General features: G+C 53.3%; 1 protein-coding gene across 1 annotated transcript in view; it reads right to left on the bottom strand.

Moving 5' to 3' along the window:
- The window catches only part of SPAG1 (sperm associated antigen 1), a 52,551-nt gene that overhangs the window by 13,087 nt on the left and 21,128 nt on the right, over window positions 1–18,336 (bottom strand). Inside the window, exons 10-15 of the mRNA XM_056110741.1 lie at window positions 12,594–12,601; window positions 9,266–9,560; window positions 9,081–9,180; window positions 3,805–3,957; window positions 2,187–2,321; window positions 388–413 (exon numbers count right to left, since the gene is read on the bottom strand). Coding sequence (XP_055966716.1) covers window positions 388–413; window positions 2,187–2,321; window positions 3,805–3,957; window positions 9,081–9,180; window positions 9,266–9,560; window positions 12,594–12,601 — 717 coding nt within the window. The remainder of the gene's footprint in view (window positions 1–387; window positions 414–2,186; window positions 2,322–3,804; window positions 3,958–9,080; window positions 9,181–9,265; window positions 9,561–12,593; window positions 12,602–18,336) is intronic.

Consider the following 18,336-nt stretch of genomic DNA (forward strand, 5'->3'; position numbering starts at 1 on the left):
GAAAGAAGTAGTTTTTTGTTTGTTTTCATTTGGTAGCCTACATCCAGTGGTGCTCAGGACTTACTCCTGGCTCTGTGCTCAGGATCACTCCTGGCAGAGTTTGGGAACCATATTGGGTGCAGGGTATCAAACCCAGGTTGGCCGCGTGTAAGGTAAGTGCTCTACCCACTCTGCTATCTCTTTGGCCCCAAGAACTAATTTTTTCATCCTTTTTTCACTGCTATAACCCTATATTCTCTCTTCAGCCCTCGTCTTTTATTTCAAATCAGAGTCAAAATATTTTCTTCCTCATGTTTCCTGTTTTATAAGATCTTACAAAATGGGATCAAATGATGGCCCCCTGAATCTGAGTACATAAACCCTAAAAGAGAATTATTACAGAGGAATTTCCTTTTTCAGAATGGGAGGGGGAACTTTCCTTAAACATAGGACAGGAAGGGCTGCTGATAGGCTTGTGATTTGCCACCCCAGCCCCCTGTGTGGCCTTTACAGGCATTTCAGTAACTATGAGAACAAAGAACAATGATCCTGACTGAGTCCATGCTTGGGTCCTGGGTGGGTGGGTAGGGACTGGAGAGATGGGACGGAATGAGGGGCTGGCATCACCTGTAGCCAGCTCTGGTTCAATTCAGCTGCCCACAAAACCTGGGTGATCCCCAGCACTGCAAGTGAGGACTCACAGTGAACCTCCAGCTGGGTTGATCTACAGTGAGAAGTCTGTCTGTCTGTCTGTCTCTCCTCTCTTCTTTTTCTTTTTTTTTTCTTTGTTTTTTGGGTCACATTCAGCAATGCTCAGGGCTTACTCCTGGCTCTGCACTCAGGAATTACTCCTGGCGGTGCTCAGGGGGGCCATATGGGATGCTGGGGATTGAACTTGGGTCGGCTGTGTGCAAGGCAAACGCTCTACCACTGTGCTGTTGCTCCGGTCCCTCTCCTCTCTTCTCTCTCTCTCTCTCTCTCTCTCCTCTTTCTCTCTCATCTCTCTCTCTTCTTTCTCTTCTCTTCACATTCTCTCTCTTCTTTCTCTCTCCTTTCTCTCTTCTCTTTCCTCTCTCTCTCCCCTTGCTCTTTCTTCTCTCTCTTCTCTCTCATTCTCTGTCTCTCTCTCTCTTTCTGTCTCTCCCCCCCCCCCCAATAAGGAATACTGGGGATTCAACCTGGCCAGGCTGGCCGTGAGCAAGGCAGGCACCATCCCCGCTGTGCAACCACTCAACCCCCTGCAGAGGGTCTCTGTGATTCTTTCAAGGATAAGACACCTTGTCTTCAGAAATTCTCAGGAACTCCAGAGCTCATTCAGGGACCCCTGCAGAGAGCTAAGCTGGAGCAAGAGCCCTTCTACATGCTTCAAAGTAGACCAGATCGGGCAGACAAGAGGCAGGACTTGCTAAGATTCTTGCCTCCTATGCAGCGAAATCCAGTTCTCCAGCACTGTAGAGGCCCCAGGAGCACCTCCCAGCAATCCTGGGGGTAAGGAGTGGTTAAGGAGTGAGCCTTCAGCACCACCGGATGTGATCCCCAACCAAAATGAGATAGAAGCTATAAGAAGCCGGATACTTATGAGAGAGAGAGAGAGAGACAGTCAGAGAGAGATAGAGATACAGAGAGAGAGAGAGAGAGAGAGAGAGAGAGAGAGAGAGAGAGAGCACCTCTGTGCTAAATCTCTCTTGCTCTTCAAGGCCTCACTAGCTACATCAACCTTCCTGGGCGCTGAGGCCGGGCTGAAGGTGCACCCAATCAGATACCCCTCTGTTCCTGAAAACCAAGTCTCGAAGTCTTCTTCCCACTCGCCCCTGGCACCGGGAACCGTGGGACACTAAAGGGCAGGAGGCAACTTCAGAAGACTCTGGAGGGACTGGAGTGATAGTACAGGAGAGGGTGATTACCTTTCATGCGACTGACCCAGGTTCGATTCCCAACATCCCATATGGTCCCCGGAGCACCAGTAGGAGTGATTCCTGAGTGCAGAGCCAGGAGTAACCCCTGAGCATCACCGGGTGTGACCCAAAAAGAAAAAAAAAACCCAAAAACAGCAGACTCTGGAACTGGGGACAAATGAGACATCACATAGTCCAGAGCTGCACCCAAGTTCCCGGCGGCCCTGCTGGGCAGTGGATGACCCTCCAGAATCAGATCACCCTGGAGAGGGGCAGACTCAGGTGGGTGACTCACCTGGGGCGCTGTGGGACTTTGCAGCCTGGTCCAGGGAAGGCGCTGGGACGGGCTGCCAGGCCCGTAGCTGGGCCGACGTGGGCACCACGGGAATGGGTGACAGCTTCTCCCGCCAGCCCGAGCCGTCCAGATCGATCAAAATTTTCGTTATTCTGTGAAGAAAACAAGCACCTGACTGGTCACTGATGTGTTCTTTCTCTCTCTGGAGATCTCATGAAGAGGCAGTCTGCAAAAGCCTTGACTGGCCAAGAAACCCTACATTCTCGGATGACTCGTGTCCATGTACCCAGTATCTGGAGAGCTGGTTTAGGGGCCGGAGCGACAGCACAATGGGGAAGGCACCACTGCTTTGGGCCAACACAGTCAACCCAGGTTCCACACCCGACACCCCACATGGTCCCCTGGAGCACCACCGGGAGTGATCCCTGAGCACGGAGGAAACCCCGAACCCTGCCAGGGTGGCCCAACCTATGCTGCCCCTTAGTGAAAAGCAGCTGGAAAAACAGCCTAGACAATGCCAGGGTGACGGTGCCATCCCCGAATGCAGCCAGCCCTGGAGCACAGGCCACTCGCTCCAGCAGGCCCAACCAGGGCCCCTGTGACCACAGGGCACTGTCAGTCCTAGGCAAAGGTCCTCCTCAGTGCTGTGCCCTGGGGGCTCCAGGATGCCCCCCTCCATCTCTCCCCACACACTGTGGACAGTGGCGGGGTTCTGCGACGGAGGACAAACCTTCAAAAATCTTCCACTCCAGACAAGTAGTGCCGGGGAGCACATGCACGGCTAAAGATACCCATTCTCCCCACACTGTGCCCTGGAAGCCACTTGGGGACACTGGCAATGCCAACCCCCACCCCCTCTCCCTCAGGGGGACAACTGCTCAGCTCGAAAGCACATGGGGCCCCTCTTCCCGCGGCGTGCAGTTTCTCATCAAAGCAAGGGTTCACTTCTGGCGACAGAGTCCCCCCAAAGACCTCGCAGCCTCCCCAAAGGGTAGGAGCTGCCAGGCACCCTGGGCAGAGGTGAACAGAGGAGGGTGATGACTATTTGCAAGCCCCAAGCCCTGGGGACGGGGGAGTGTAGAGTAGGGGGAGGGGGGAGGCCATCGTGTACCCCCGGGCCTTTGCAGGGACATTCCTGGACCTTCCTATACTCCGTCTCCATCTCCCAGCCCCGCCCCGACCCCTTCCCACACACGCTGAGGTTTACAGAGGCGGGAAGGGGACCCTGCACTCTGAGCAGCAGGGCCATTTTCAAAAGAAAGTGAAAAAGGAAGAAAGAGAAAATCTTCCTGGAAAGGTATGACCTGCGCCAGGAAGCACGTGTAAGAGAGTGGGGGGCAATGGCGAATCTGTGACGTTAGAAACGGTGCAGCGGGCTGGGAGGCAGCGTGGTGGGGAGGACGCTGGCCTTGTAGACGGCCAACCCAGGCTCGGTTCCCGGAGTGGTTTCCTGACCACCGCCAGGAGTAGCCCCTGAGCACTGCTGGGTGTGGGCCAAACACTTAAAAAAAAAATTCAAAGGAAATGAGGACAGAGGGAAGTGACCGGAGGAGTCGGGGAGCGAGGAGTGGGATCCCTGTTTCGGCCATGAGACTCTGTCTCCCGTTGGCCCGGCTGCGGAGGACCTGCTGGCACCTGTTAACACTGTCGCTGGCCGTCTGGATTCCACAGTCCACCTGTAAAACGGTTTTATAATCCACGTATGCGTCCCTGTACTGCTCCAATGCCTCGTAAGCCAGCGCGCGCCGGAGCAGAGGTTTCACAGAGAAGGGACGAAGTTCCAGAGCCCTGAGTGGGGAAAAAAAAATAACTGAAATTACAACATAGAAAACGGTGCTACTGTGGGGCTGGAGCGACAGCACAGCGGGGAGGGTGCTTGACTTGCATGCGGCCGACCTAAGTTTGACCCCCAGCACCCCTGAGTACCACCAGGAGTGATTCCTGGGTGCAGCGGCAGGAGGAAGCCCTGTGCATCACCGGGTGCGCCCCCTGCCCGCCTAAACTATACTCTAAACTAAAATAGAAATACCCTAAACCAGGAAATTATACTACTGAAAGGAGGTCTGGTGGCGAGGGGTCTGGCAGGGGTTCAGTGCTGGGGTTCACGACTGGCTGCAACTGGGGCCTGGCACAGCCTGAGGCCACCAGGGCCACAAGGGATGCTCACGGGGCACCATGGGGTGAGGGGCAGAACTCAGGGTCTCCGGCAGGTAGGACACACTCTGGCCCTCGGAGCTAGCCATCTTCCCAGCCTTGGAAAACTACTTCTTTGGGGGGGGGGGGGGGACACTGGGCTCTTCCAAGCAGTGCTCAGGAGGTTGGGGGTCCCACTGAGATTTTAGCACAAGGGCCCAAGGACGCAGTGCTGAGGGTCCCCGGTGCCACCCTGGAATCAAAGCTGGGTTCTGCCCCTGGAACAATGCTCTCTGACCTGTCCTGGACGGACGCTCACACCCACGCTGACCTGCTACTTCATGGGGCGCCTGGAAAGCCCAGAAAGGCAGGGGAAGCTCCCTCCTTGACTAACCGGCACCCAGGCACCCCTGCTAGGCCTGACCCGTCACCACTGCACCACCCAGACCAGGGTGGCACCAGCGAGCGGCCCTTGCACAGATGCTGTTCCCGAGGGATTACAGCGAAGGGCTGCCTCTCGTGGCTTTCTGTTTTCCAAGCCAGCTCAGAAACGGGATCCGGGGTTGTCCCGTGGGTTTGCAGGGCAAGTGCCAGCGACTCTGCCAGTGACTTCTGCCTGCTACTCTTTTGAGGGGGTGGGGTGGGAGCTGGGGCCACACCTCACTCCCTGGAGACCTCCGCAGCACAAGGGGGCTGGTCTCCCAGCTCAGCTCCTGGGGCTCAAGCAACAGCAGAGTCCTTCACTGTCTGCTGCGCCCTGCTCAGGAGTAAAGCACCCAGAGACGGCAGGGCCGATGATGACAGTGACTGGACCCCTGGGGCCCCTCTAAGGAGCTCCCCCCCTGAGCTCGGCCTCCAGCGCTCCCCCCGACCTTGACCCTGACCGAGCCCAGGGCTTCACTCACCTCAGCCACCTTCCACCAGTTCCAATCCCCACAGAGCCCAGCAACCTGCGGGACCCTCAGGCCCCCCTCAGCTGCCCAGCAGCCCGCCCTACTGGTCACAGGGTGAGTCACGGGACAGCCCACCCTGCCACGGACAGCTGATCCTTAGTGACCGAGGCCCCGGGAAGGGAAGGCCTCTGCCTGCCACAGGCCCCACCCAACTGGGGGCCCCCGGTCCCTCACAAACACCTCTGGAACAAGCCTTCAGGACGGATGGATGGAGGGCAAGACACCCCACTACACACATTATATCACACAAACCCTATACCACACATACTCCACATACACACAGGCTACACACAAGCCACACAAACACCACAAACTCCCCTCATAGGAACCACATACACTCCAAAGACACCACACATATAGCACACATACACCACACTCTCTCTGTCTCTTTCTCTCTCTCTCTCTCTCTCTCTCTCACACACACACACACACATACATACCACAGTAACCACAAAAATACTACACACACCACACAATGACCACAGCTCACACAACCACACATATCCCCCAGAATTCACACACACAAACACACACAATACCACACATACCCCCACACACAGTAACCAAACATACACTACACACACCCCACACAGTGACTGCATCCCACACCTACCACATGTACACCACACACACTCCCCACACAATAGACCCACAGACACCCCCAGACTGCCCCCACACACAATAAAGTGACTCTGAGTCACCGGCTGGCTCCGTGTCTCCCGCCTGTCATACTCCAGGGCCCTGGGCCGTGGCTCCAAACTCTGTACCACATGTGCTTGCCTAAAAATTCCCTTAAACCCAATTTGTCTTGTTTCTCTGAAAATGACCAATTTTTCTCTACAAGGTGTCAGGACTGTGGGTGGTTTAATGATCTCCTTCTGTGCTGCACTGGGATCTAACACGGTTTCTCTGTATGGATTGCTCTTGTAACCAGTAAGGGTTATTTAAAGAATAATTAAACACCAGGGGCAGAAAGATAACCCAGGATCTAAGGCATCTGCATTGCACACCGCTGATGCAGTGGGATCCTGGCACCGCATATGTTGGCCTGAGCACTGCCAGGAGTGATCCCTGAGCACAGACCCAGGAGTGATCCCTGAGCACAGATCCAGGAGTAATCCCTGAACACAGAGCTGTGACTGACCCTGAGCACATAGCCAGGAGTGATCCCGGAGCACAGACCCAGGAGTGATGCCTGAGCACGGAGCCAGGAAGGATTCCTGAGCACGGAGCCAAGAGTAATTCTGGAGCTCAAACTGATCCCAATCTAGAAATAACAAAAAATAAAAATAAAAAAATAACAAAACTCAACTTTAGGGTTTAGACTGCCCAAAAAGGTTTTCTGACAGACAGGAGAAGTAACATTTAAGCTTGTTTTTTACTGTTTCACAATAAGCAATTAATTATGAGACCAAAAAGTAACTTCTCCAACAATGGTTCGAAACTTTTGGAACCTAAAAAGGTTTAAACTTCTGTGCAGGCACCATGAGCTGTTTTCCTGTCTTTCCTGAAACACGGAACTGTGCCACAGTGCCCCTACCCCCTCGCATAACCCCAGCACCCCCACCCCCAGGAGGCCCTGGGGTAATATCTTGGGGGGGCTTCGAGCAGTCCTGGGAGGTGAGAGGCTAAACTGCAATCAACCTCCTCCAGAGCAGAAGAGTTGCTCTCCCCGGTCCAACAGAAGGTCCCAGAGGTTCTGGGTGCCCCCAAGATCCCAGGTCCCCAGAGGTCCTGGTTTTCAATTTCACCTCCCTGCCACCCCCAGGCTTTTTCACTTTAGGACTCTGGCTAGCACCATCGGGCACTCGGGACACTGGACACAGGTCTGTGTCCCCGGTGAATTTTAGCCAGGACACACACACTGTAGGATCCCAGAGGCCGGGCTGAGAAGGGGGTTACAGGATCTGTCTGGTGAGAGCCCACCCCAGAGTATCAGGGTTTTCGGGTGTGGCCCAAAAGCAAACAGACCAACACACACACACACACACACACACACACACACACACAACATCCCATCCACGTTACTGTTGACCATTGCAGCTGGGTCCTGCAGGGCCATCAGACATGACCCCATTTCACTGAGCCCAGTCACTCATCATGGCCATGCCAGGAACAGCGATTCGGGGTCAGAGCATCCTCAGCCTTCCGCTGGGACCCACTCACAAGACTGGATTCCCGGGCCTGGAGCTCGGGATCTAACCCACGGCCCAGCTACCTCCTGCACAGGCCTCCCCAGGGCAAAACCCCCTTACCCCGCCAACAGATACCCTGCTGCACCACAGAGGGTCACTACCGCTGGCTTCTTCCTGGATCTGCACTGAAATACAAGGGAATCTACCAGGAAACACCTGCCATTGCCACTTTAGACCACCTCACCGAGGACCAAGTAAGCCAGACGGGGGTGGGGGGAGGGTAAGAAGGGGGGGGGGGTCATGCACTAACAAGGGACAGCAGAGCTAGAGCCTGGTACCCACACAGGTACCTGCCCATGGGTTGGGCACCCGCAGTGCTAGTGCCTTAACAAATGGCTCTTCCTTAGGGAGGCGGAGGGGAAGCCTGAATGTGCTGCCTTGCCAATTTTCACAGGAGAAGTACTTCAACTAGGGCAGATTCCAGGCTACAATCTGGACTTGGCAAAATCCTGACAACTGGAACGCTGAGCAGGAATGAGTCAACATTATCCGAGGCCCAGCTTCTGGGCTGAGACCAGGTAAATATAAGTATTTGTTTCAAGGGACCGGAGAGATACAGCATGCCCTGCATGTGGGCGACCGGGCATGAACCCCTCCTCCCACCCCCCACACACATACACACACATGCGCGCGCGAGCGAGTGATCTCTGAGCCAGGAGTAAGCCCTGCGTATGGCCAGGTGTGGCCCAACGCCCACCCGCCACCTCTTAAATTTGTTTCAAGTGTTAATATATAAAGTTGGCACGTCCCCCCACCAAAATTTTTTTAAAAAAAATAAAAACGCTGACGGAGCTGGAGAGATAGCACACCGGGTAGGGTGTCTGCCTTGCACGCGGCCGACCGGGGTCGATTCCCAGCATCCCCTATGGTCCCCTGAGCACCGCCAGGAGTAACTCCTGGTTGCAGAGCCAGGAGTAACCCCTGTGCAATGCCGGGTGTGACCCAAAAAGCAAAAATAAATAAATAAATAAATAAATAAATAAATAAATTTTTAAAAATAAAAACGCCGAGAGTCTCAAGGTCTTCTTTTTAAATTACAGGGCGTAGATCTAGCGAGTTTACCCCGCTGGAGAAACTGACAGTATTGATGAAAAATGTGAGCGTTCCCTTTTCAAGCAGGTGAGCGCTGGCTTCGGAGAGTGGAGGGGAGGGGGTGGGGTCAGTCCCAAGAGCAGGCGGGAGAGGTTGCACGGACGCAGACGTGCGCAGGGCATGGGGGTAGGCACGTTCAAGGGGGTCCACAAAGCCTGTTTGGGGAGAAGGAGGGGCAGGGCGGGAACGGGGAGCTATCCTGATCTGAAAGCCCATCTCCTGCCACTCACCAGCCTGTCTGCCGAGTCTGAACTGGGAGGGAGAAGGGGGAGCAAACGCTTCGGACGAAGTTATGCCAAGGGCGCCCCAGTCTGGGGGCGGCCGCGCGCCGGTTGGGCCGGGCTTGCAGCTAAGACGGGGGCCCGTGCTGGCGCACACCAAGTCCGGTGGCACCCTCTCGCCCGTCGGCGGGGCTGGCTGTCTGCGGAGCGGGAGCGAGGGACCCCGCCTTGGGACCGACCTTGGAGGTCGGCGGCAAATTCCCAGCCCGCCCCGGGCGGTCCCCGCACGCTGCCTGCCGGGGTCGCGGGCGCTTTACCTGCAGCAGTCGTGCACGCAGCCCCTGCAGTCGCCCTCCTTGAGGCGGCACGCGGCCCGGTTGGAGTACAGGGTGCTCAGCTCCTCGGCGACGCCGCCGCCTGCAAGCACAGCGCACGGCGGGCGGGTGGCGCGGCCGGGGCGGCCGGGGGGCGGGTGGGGACCCCCGGGTGCGCCCCCGCCTACCTGCCGGCTCCAGCTGCGCGATCGCCGCCGCGTACCTGGCGGCCGCCTCGGAGAACTGGCCGCTGGCGAAGAGCGCGTTGCCCTGGTCGCGGAGGGCCGCGGGGTCGGCGGCGGGGGCGGCCGGCGGGGGCGGCCCGGGGGCGGGGGGCGCGCGGCTCTGCGGCCCGCCCCGCGCCTCCTTGCGCCGCGCCCCGCGCGCCCCGGGCCGCTCCCCCGCGCTCGGGCCCGCCGGCCGCTTCTGCAGGTTGCCCATGGTCCGGGCCGGCCGCGCCGCCTCTGCGGACCGGGCGGGACCGTGAGCCCGGGGAGGCGCGGGCGGGGCGGGGCGCGGGCGGGAGCGGGCCGGCCGGGCGGCGCCGCACGCAGCGCCCCGCACCGCGCCGCCCGGCCCGGGCCCCCTCCCGCCGCCCCCCGTCCTCCTCCCTACGTCCCCTCCTGCCCTTCTCCACTCCCCTGCGCCTCCTTCCGTCCTCCCCTTCCTCCTTCTCCTTCCTCCCTCCTTTCCTTCCCCTTCCCTGCCTCCTCCTCCTCCTCCCCTTCTCCCTTCACCCCTTCCCCCTCCCCTTTTCCTCCTCCTCCTTCCCCTTTCCTCCTCCCTACATCCCTCTCCTGCCCTCCTCCACTCTCCTCCCCCTCCTGCCCTTCCCCCTTCTCCTTCCTCCTTCCCTTCCTCCACCTCCTCCCCCCTCCCTTCTCCTCCATCCTCCCCCTCCCTCTTCTCCTCCTCTTCTCTCTCTTCCTCCTCCTTAGGAATAAAATTAGAGATTCACTAAGGCCAGAAAACCCTCTGTCAGGGCACCAGGTTGTTAAAGACTTGGGGGATCTGGGGGTCTTGGGAGGGAGGGGAACTGGGGACCTGGGTGGTGAGAAACGTACACTGGTGAAGTGACTGAGTGTTGTAACACTGAAACCCAATCCTGAACAACTTTGAAACTGTGTAGCTCACTCTGATTAGATTTTTAAAAAATGAAAAGATAAAAGACCTGGAAGAAAATGATTTTCCTGTTGAAAGACAGCATCAGGGGCCTGAGCCATAGCACAGCCAATAGGGCATTCATCTGGCATGTGCCCAACCCGGTCCTATCCCCGGCATCCCATATGGTCCTCCAAGTCCCTCCAGGAGTGATCCCTGAGAACAGAGCCTGAGCACCGCTGAGTGTGGCAACCCCACCCCGCCAAAAATAAAATAAAACCTGACAACAACAAATTCCAGCCCTGATTTTTTAAAGTCATGTTTAAATTAAGTTACAAGAAGACACATACAATAAGGCACCCCGGTTGTTTGGCTGACAGGGGGGTGGGGGCCACACCCTGTGGGGTTCAGGGGGTCATTTGGTGCTGTGTCATCTCCCTGGCCAACTCACCCAATTGTTTTGTTTGTTCCTTTGTTTGTTTGGGGGGCATTATCATCAGACATCAGGGGTTACTCCTGGCTCTGCACTCAGGAATTACTCCTAGCAGTGCTTGGGGGATTAAATGGGATGCTGGGTATAAAACCTGCGTCAGCTGTTTGCAAGGAAAATGCCCTACCTGCTGTGATATTGATCTGGTGCCAGCATCTAGTTTTTAAGGTTGAAGTCTTTAAAAAAGAAAAAAAAAAGCCAGTATTTGTGGGTCAGAGAGATAGATAGTTCTGAGGGGTATGGAGCTTGCCTTACACTGGGTTTGGTCCCTAGCACTGCCAGGAGTGATCTCTGAGCACTGTGCCAGGAGTAGGTCCTGAGCACAGCTGATGTGAGTCCCCCTGCCCCCCACAAAGTAATACTTGGAGCCGGGAAGATAGCTCAATGGGTAGAGCCCACACTTAGCCTATGCAAGAGCTGAATCTATTCCTTGCCCATTGCCCTCACTGAGGCCCACCTCACTAAGACAAGTTTCAGAGCCCAGTGCCCCTCAGCTCACCCTGGGTGAGGTGCCTTTGGAAGAACTGGTTTCAGGTTAAAAAGCACAGCCTACATTGACAGCGCCTTTCAGGGATGGAGACACCCCTTTGGTCTCCAAGGGTAAGTTTTAGGGTGCTCGTCAATGCCTTCACAATTGAATCGACTCTTCATATAATCGACTCTTATATGAAAATAATGTTTACATAGTTCTCTGATTCAAACACAAAATGCATTTCAAAATACCATCAAGAAGCACTCAAATACAAGAGACGCCCGCATTTTCTCTGTTAACCAATTCTGAGTGTTTTTCTGTTGGGTTTGATTTTGCCCTGCTGGGCCCAACGATCCACCCGGGGGGCCCCCCCGCACGCGCAAGGCACATGACCAACCACCACACCCCATCTCCCACCCCTTGTCTGAGTCTGCTGGTTGTCTGGGTTAGGGTTTTATGGCCACATCAGGCTGGTAGCGCTGGGAGGCTACTCCCAGCTCTCACTTCCCTGGTGGAGAGGGGGCCAGGAGGGTGCCAGCTCCAGGCAGACCTCGGGAGAGACTGCCCTGCAGGACTGGGCCGGGGACTTCATGCCAGATGCCCATTGGCCCTTGGCCATCTCCCCCCCCTCCCAACCTCCCGGTGGGAGTTTTAATGGACTAATTTCCAGCCTGTTTCGTGAGAGGTCAAGCTAGAATTTGAATCACAAGTTTGGGAGACGAGAAGAACCACAACTATGAAAATCAGTGGATGGGAACATACTAATTAACCGTTCTCGGGGGCAGCAGAACACCACCCAGTGGTGGGTGACAAGCCAAGTGAGCCGGGCCCCAGGGTGGACACAGTAAAAAAGGTAAAGGCCCTCCCGTTGATCGTCGATTTGCTCTAGTGGGCCCAGTAACGTCTCCATTGGAGACTTTGTTGTTACTGTGTCTGGCATATCGAATACTCTCGGTAGCTTGCTGGGCTCTCCGAGAGGGGCGGAGGAATCGAACTCGGATCAGCCATGTTGGCCGCTTGTAAGGCGAACGCCCTACCGCTGTGCAAGGACTCTAGTCTTCCACCAGCCTCTCCTTCTCAAACCTCACCCCTGCCCCCGGCATAGAAAGGCACCCAGGGCTGAGTCAGCAAGAGCAGAGGAGAGGCTCTATGCGCCAGCACGGAGCTGTCCCTGCACGTTCCCTCTGTCGTCATCAACCCTCAGGCCCACTATCACCTTCCTCTCTACACGGATGCAGCAGTCACAGACACTCTCAGGAGGCCTCTAAGGAACACACTCCCAAGAGTGCCACAATCCAACACAACTGGAAGTTACCTGCAACTGTTGCGGGCAGAGAGGAAGGGGCCTCCTCTGTGACATACATCAGGGAAATAGTAAAACCTAAGAAGAGATAGCTTAGCCCTAAAGTAGCCCAAAGATGGGAAGAGCCACACCTTCCTTTGAAATACAAATCCTGGGCTCTTTGGAGTGGGGAAACTGAGGCACCAGCCAGAATAAGAAATCCAATGCCTGTCCCAGAGAAGGGTAGACCCCTCAGAAAAGGAGAAGCTCCAGAAGAATTCAAGAGATTCTGAGATCAATGGTATGAAGCTTTCCTAGAACAAAAGTCCAGATTAAGATTTACATATGCAAAATTTTAGGAAAACAGATTTTTGAGGAATTGTATAAAAGCTCCTCCCCAAATTATTTGGGAGCGCTCTTCAAGCCGTGTTCTTGCCTGAACACATATCTTGCTCACTTGCTGCTATGGACTTTTGCTTGCATTTTCCCTTTCTGGGGAAGCCTGTATTGTTTTGGTTTTTCGCTTTAGCTGTTTGGGTCACACTTGGTTGGTGTTCCGGGGTTCCTCCTGGCTCAGCACTCAGAAATCACTCCTGGCGGTGCTGGTGGACCGTATGGGATGCTAGGGATGGAACTCCAGTGTGCTGTGTGCAAGACAAATGCCCTACCCTCTGTTCTCTGTTCTCTGTTCTCTCTCTCTCTCTCTCTCTCTCTCTCTCTCTCTCTCTCTCTCTCTCTCTCTCTCTCTCTCTCTCAAGCCAGAGAGAGATCCTGAACTTTGACTTCTTTCTTCCTCTCTTCTCATGTCCTTCTAAACGAGTTTCACTCAGTAAAGAATCCCTTCCTTCAGGCTGTCTCCTCCTCTTGAATTCTTTTCAGCAAGAGATCGAGGACCTGCAATACTTGTACTGAGGTTAGGACTGACTCTCCTTTCCTACAAAGAACAATTCCTCTCTCCAGCCTGAGCCTACGACTCCCGGGGGAAGAGGGTGGCAGGGATCATCTCGACAGACTGAGCCCAACTGACGGCTGCCTCATGGGACTGGCGGGACATGAACCTCGGCACTGGGTGAGTGCGGGGCTGACTGACGCACCCCAAGTGCAGTGACCGAGGGGTGTCGAGCAGAGAGAAGGAAGCCCTGGTTTTTAGAGGCCACCTCCCTTGCTCCCCACCTTACTCAAGTCATCTTACCCACAACACAGTGAACGCAGTGACCTGCTGAATGGGTCCCGAAATAAATAACTATCCCAGTCTCTGCAAAGGTGAGCAGAGGGCGGGACAGACAGGAAAAACCTGAGAGTCCTGTTGCAGATTGCTCTACTGATGGGACATTCCAGAGATGCTCTTCAGAAGGTGACTGCAAATAAATACAGACCAAAGGGCGCTGACCTTGGAGGAGGCCTGGGCCTGGGTGGGGTCATCTGGCTCTGCCAAGGGATCTCCAAGAGACAGAACTACCGACTGGGAAAGGTTGATCAGAGGCAGAATCTCCAGTGGAGATGATGCAGAGAAGCCACTGCCCTGGGCACCAGCAGGCCCGGGGGAACAAGGAGGCAGCAGGAAGAGGGAAGTACCAAGAGAATCCCCCACAGAAGAGTTTAAAAGAGCCGATGGGTGGGAAGTCCGTACTGGCTACAGGGATTGAGGGGGTGGGGGTGGGGTAAGAATTATCAATAAAATACAAAGATTCAACTGCATATTCCCAGGATCCACGGGACTAGAGAGGACAGGGACTTGCCTTGCATGAAGCTGAACCGGTTCAATCCCACCCGCCCCACCCCCCACAGTTGCTGGGTGGTGTCCCAAAACCCAAAAAGGTGCCCACACTACGACCAAGTGGAATGCATTTCAAGACTGTGAAATGAGGTGGGCAGAAGAAAATCAGTGCAACACACCGCATGAAGAGAACTGAGGGAACAAATCAAGGAAGCATTTGACTAGGTCCCTTTCTGTGTGTTTTCTTAAAACCGCAGGAAATAAGGAACAAAGGTGAAAGTTTTCAACATGATAAATCAATGTGATAAAGTATATTTAAGGAAAAGAAATCAAGGTTCCATCATACTCAAGGCTGAAATCCTGACAGATTTCCCAGGAGATTAAGAACAGTCCGCGTCTGAGGGTTAATAGTAGGTAAGGGGTATTCTTGATAACATTTCAGTATCAATATTGCAAACCACAATGCCCAAAAGGAGAAAGAGAGAGACAGAGAGAGAGACAGAGACAGAGAGATAGAAAGAGACAGAGAGAGAAGAGACAGACACAGACAGAGAGAGAGAGAGAGAGAGAGAGAGAGAGAGAGAAGAAAATCACCTGCCATAGAGGCAGGCATGGGGTGGGGGTTGTAGGGTGATGGAAGGAAACCTGGGGACACTGGTGCTGAGAAATGTACACTGGTGAAGGGATGGGTGTTGGGACACTAAATCCAATCATGAATGGCTTTGTAATGATCTATCCCACAGTGATTCAATAAAAGAATTTTTTTTAAAAAAAAGAATAGGCTGAGTATGCCATTCTGACAACATCTCCTGAATAGCATACAAGAAGGCAGAGCCTCTTCAATGAGGCAAGAAAAAGAAACGGATCTGTATTGGGAAGAAGTAAAACAATCTGTTTATAGAGGATAAGATTACATAAAGTCTTTGGTATTAGGGATATATATATATATATATATACACACACATACATACACATATATGTATATACACACACATACATACACATATATGTATATACACACATACATACACATATATATGCACACCATATATCCAATATGTATATATTGAATATATGTATTTCAAAAAAATTTCTACATATTTCCATCAACGGCCAAGATCCAGAGACTATAAAACCCAGCTCCTAGAAGCTTATTATTTCATTCTTTCTTTAGACAACCTGGCAGGCTACCGAATGTAACCTGCCCACACTGCAGAGTCTGGCAAACTCCCCGTGGTGTACCCAATATGCCAAATAACAGCAACAATGATGGGTCTCATTCTCCTAACTCTGAAAGAGCCTTGAATATGGCACTTTTTAAAATCTCAGGGCTAGGATGAAGGAGACGTTACTGGTGCCTGCTTGAGGTAATCGATGAACAACAGGATGATCGTGATTGTGATTGTGATATTTCTTGAGGAAGATAGGTAAAAGTCACTAATGTGTACATTGGAAAATAATAAGACTTAAAAGAAGTAACCCAAGGGGGTATGGTGCTGCCAGCAGGTCAATCTGTACCTGTAAGGAGAGTGCATCAACAGCCTCATAGTGCCTTCAGACTTCCAGATACCCCAAAATTGTTGCAGTGCCTTTGGCCAGACCCCAAAAACTTGGGGCAAAGTTTACCAAGAAAGTAAACGGCCAAAAGTTAGGTATGTGGGAAACACACCACAAACCACCTCCGGCTCAGCTATATAATTGGAGGCAAGGCCTCTTTGGCTCCTGATTGAACTGCTTAATGGCCATGATCCCAGAGAATCAGAAACAAATCTCAAAACCCAGCAGCTTTTGACAGAAATGCGTTTGGTCCCTGCAGTAGGTTACCGGTGCTGGGCCAACCCATGTGGGAATAGGTTTCGTGCCTTGGCCTGTTCCCCCTGGCGACCCAGTGGCTGCCATCCTTCTGAGGCCACTGGATAGTCACATTTGGGCCCCCAGTGACAAGACACACAGGGCCTCACGGGATGGGGGTGGAGCCGGGCTTGTCCTCCCCACCCCAACGAGACCCCAAGTCATCGCCCACGAATGACCTCTCTGGTTCCTCATCAAGCTGCTAAACGGCCTTGATCCCAGAGACTCAGAAACAAATCTCGAAACCCAGAGGCTTTTGGCAGAAATGTGTCCGGACCCCACAGTAGGTTACTGTCGTCGGGCCACCCCAGGGGGGAAAGGGTGCTGTCCCTCCGCCTGTTTCCTTCTGGCGGCTCGGTGGCCGTCATCCTCCAGAGGCCATTGGACAGTCAGGCTTGGGTCCGCACTGACGAAACTTGTTGGGCCTCACGGGATGGGGTGGAGCCGGGCCTGTCCTCCCCACCCCAATGAGACCCCAAGTCATCGCCCACGAACGGCCTCTCTGGCTCCTCATCAAGCTGCTCAACGGCCATGATCCCAGAGACTCAGGAGCAGATATCAAAACTCAGTGGCTTTTGGCAGAAATTCCTCCAGATTTAAGTGTTAAAATCTCGGAATTTCAAAATCCCACAGCCACTACTGCAGCCACGCGACATCATATGTTATTCTTAACCAGCAATAGAACACAAATTGTCTATTGTTGCCTTTTCAGCAGATCTGAGTGTTGGGGTAAAATCTCAAATAATAATGGTGGGTCCGGTGTCGAAATATTGAATGTGATCAAAGTAGAGAGAGAGTAATGTGGAAATCATCTGCCCCACAGGTAGGGGGGAGAGTGTGGGATGGGGGTATACTGGGGTTTTTGGTGGAGAATGGGCGCTGGTGAAGGCATGGATGTTTCATTGTATGACCGAGACTTAAACCCAAAAGCTTTGTAACTGCTCTCATGGTGATTCAATAAATAAAATTATAAAAAATGAAAAAAAAGTAAGGTGGAATTCATGCCCAATTCAATCAGCTAATCAGTGGCTGAATAAATAGCAGTACTCCTACAGAAAAAAAAAAAAAGAAGTAACCCAAAGGCATGAAGACCACTTCCCTTTGAAAAATGATTCCTGGGCTCTTTGGAGAGGTGAAACTGAGGCGCCACCTAGATGCAGGAATCCAAAGCCTGACCCAGAGAAGGGTGAACCCCTCAGAAAAGAAGCTATGGAAGAATCTAGGAGCTTCTGAGAAGACTGTCCACAGTGTAAGGCCTTCCTGGGATGACATACTGACCTTTATGTATCTGGAAAGCACCAGAAAAACATCATTTGGAGGGATTGTACATCACCTCCTGCTAGAAGCCATCCAGACATTGTTCCACTGTGGAGAAGTCCGTGTTCTCTGTTGATGACATATTCTTTTCTGTCTCTCCCCTCATGTCTTTCTAAGTAGCTTTTCATCCAATTAAAACGATGTTGCTTCACTATTCCAACTTCTTCTGAAATTCTTTTCTATGAAGGAAGGCGACAGACCCAGGATGCCTGTGCCAAGTTGTGGACTGACTTTTCCTCTCCTGCAAAGAGCCATTCCCTGACCCAGCCTGAGCCTGCAGCTCCCTGTGGAATCAGGTGGCGGGGATCGTCTCCCACGCCAGGTAGAGTAAGTGGACTCCAGCTTGATGACTGCCTTTGGGGCTGGCGGGATGTGAGCAATACAGGTGCTTGAAGCTGACTTAACCAGTCTTCACCCACGCCAGGCACTTCCCCAAGTATGGGTGGCAGAGGTGCAGCAAGCAGAGAGGGAAGCATTTTCAATTCCCCTTCTCACCCTCTCTTTCCTTGAGTCCATTCTTCGTCACTGTCTATTTCAAGGGGCCACTGGCAGCATTTCCAAAGATCACAAACACACACACACACACACGTGCATGCGCACAAAACCACCGATAAGTAAATTAAGCAAAAGTCCATAGTACGTGATCAATGGAGAAAATCAACTGTTTCTTTCTGTATACTAGCAAGGAGTAATCAGAAAAGAGAGATACAAAAGCAAGTCCATTTGCAATAGCATACAAAGGACCAAATATTTGAGAACACAATTAAACTCAGAGGTGGAAGGCTTGCCCACTCCAATCGTGCAGGGCTTGAGTTACAGCCCTGAGCACCTGCTGGGTGTGGCACCAAAATGAAAACCAAGTTCAACAGAGATGTCTATGACAGAACAATCCCTGGGTATCTGCCCAAAGGAAAACCTGCAGGAGACTGTCATACACACCAAACTCTGGCAGCAACCCAAATGCCCTTGAACAAGAGAAGCAACAGGTTTGTCATTATAAATTATGCAACTAGATGAATAATTGCCCCA

Source organism: Sorex fumeus, unplaced genomic scaffold, assembly GCF_029834395.1.
Source record: "Sorex fumeus unplaced genomic scaffold, SorFum_2.1 ptg000002l, whole genome shotgun sequence".
Classification (NCBI taxonomy): domain Eukaryota; kingdom Metazoa; phylum Chordata; class Mammalia; order Eulipotyphla; family Soricidae; genus Sorex; species Sorex fumeus.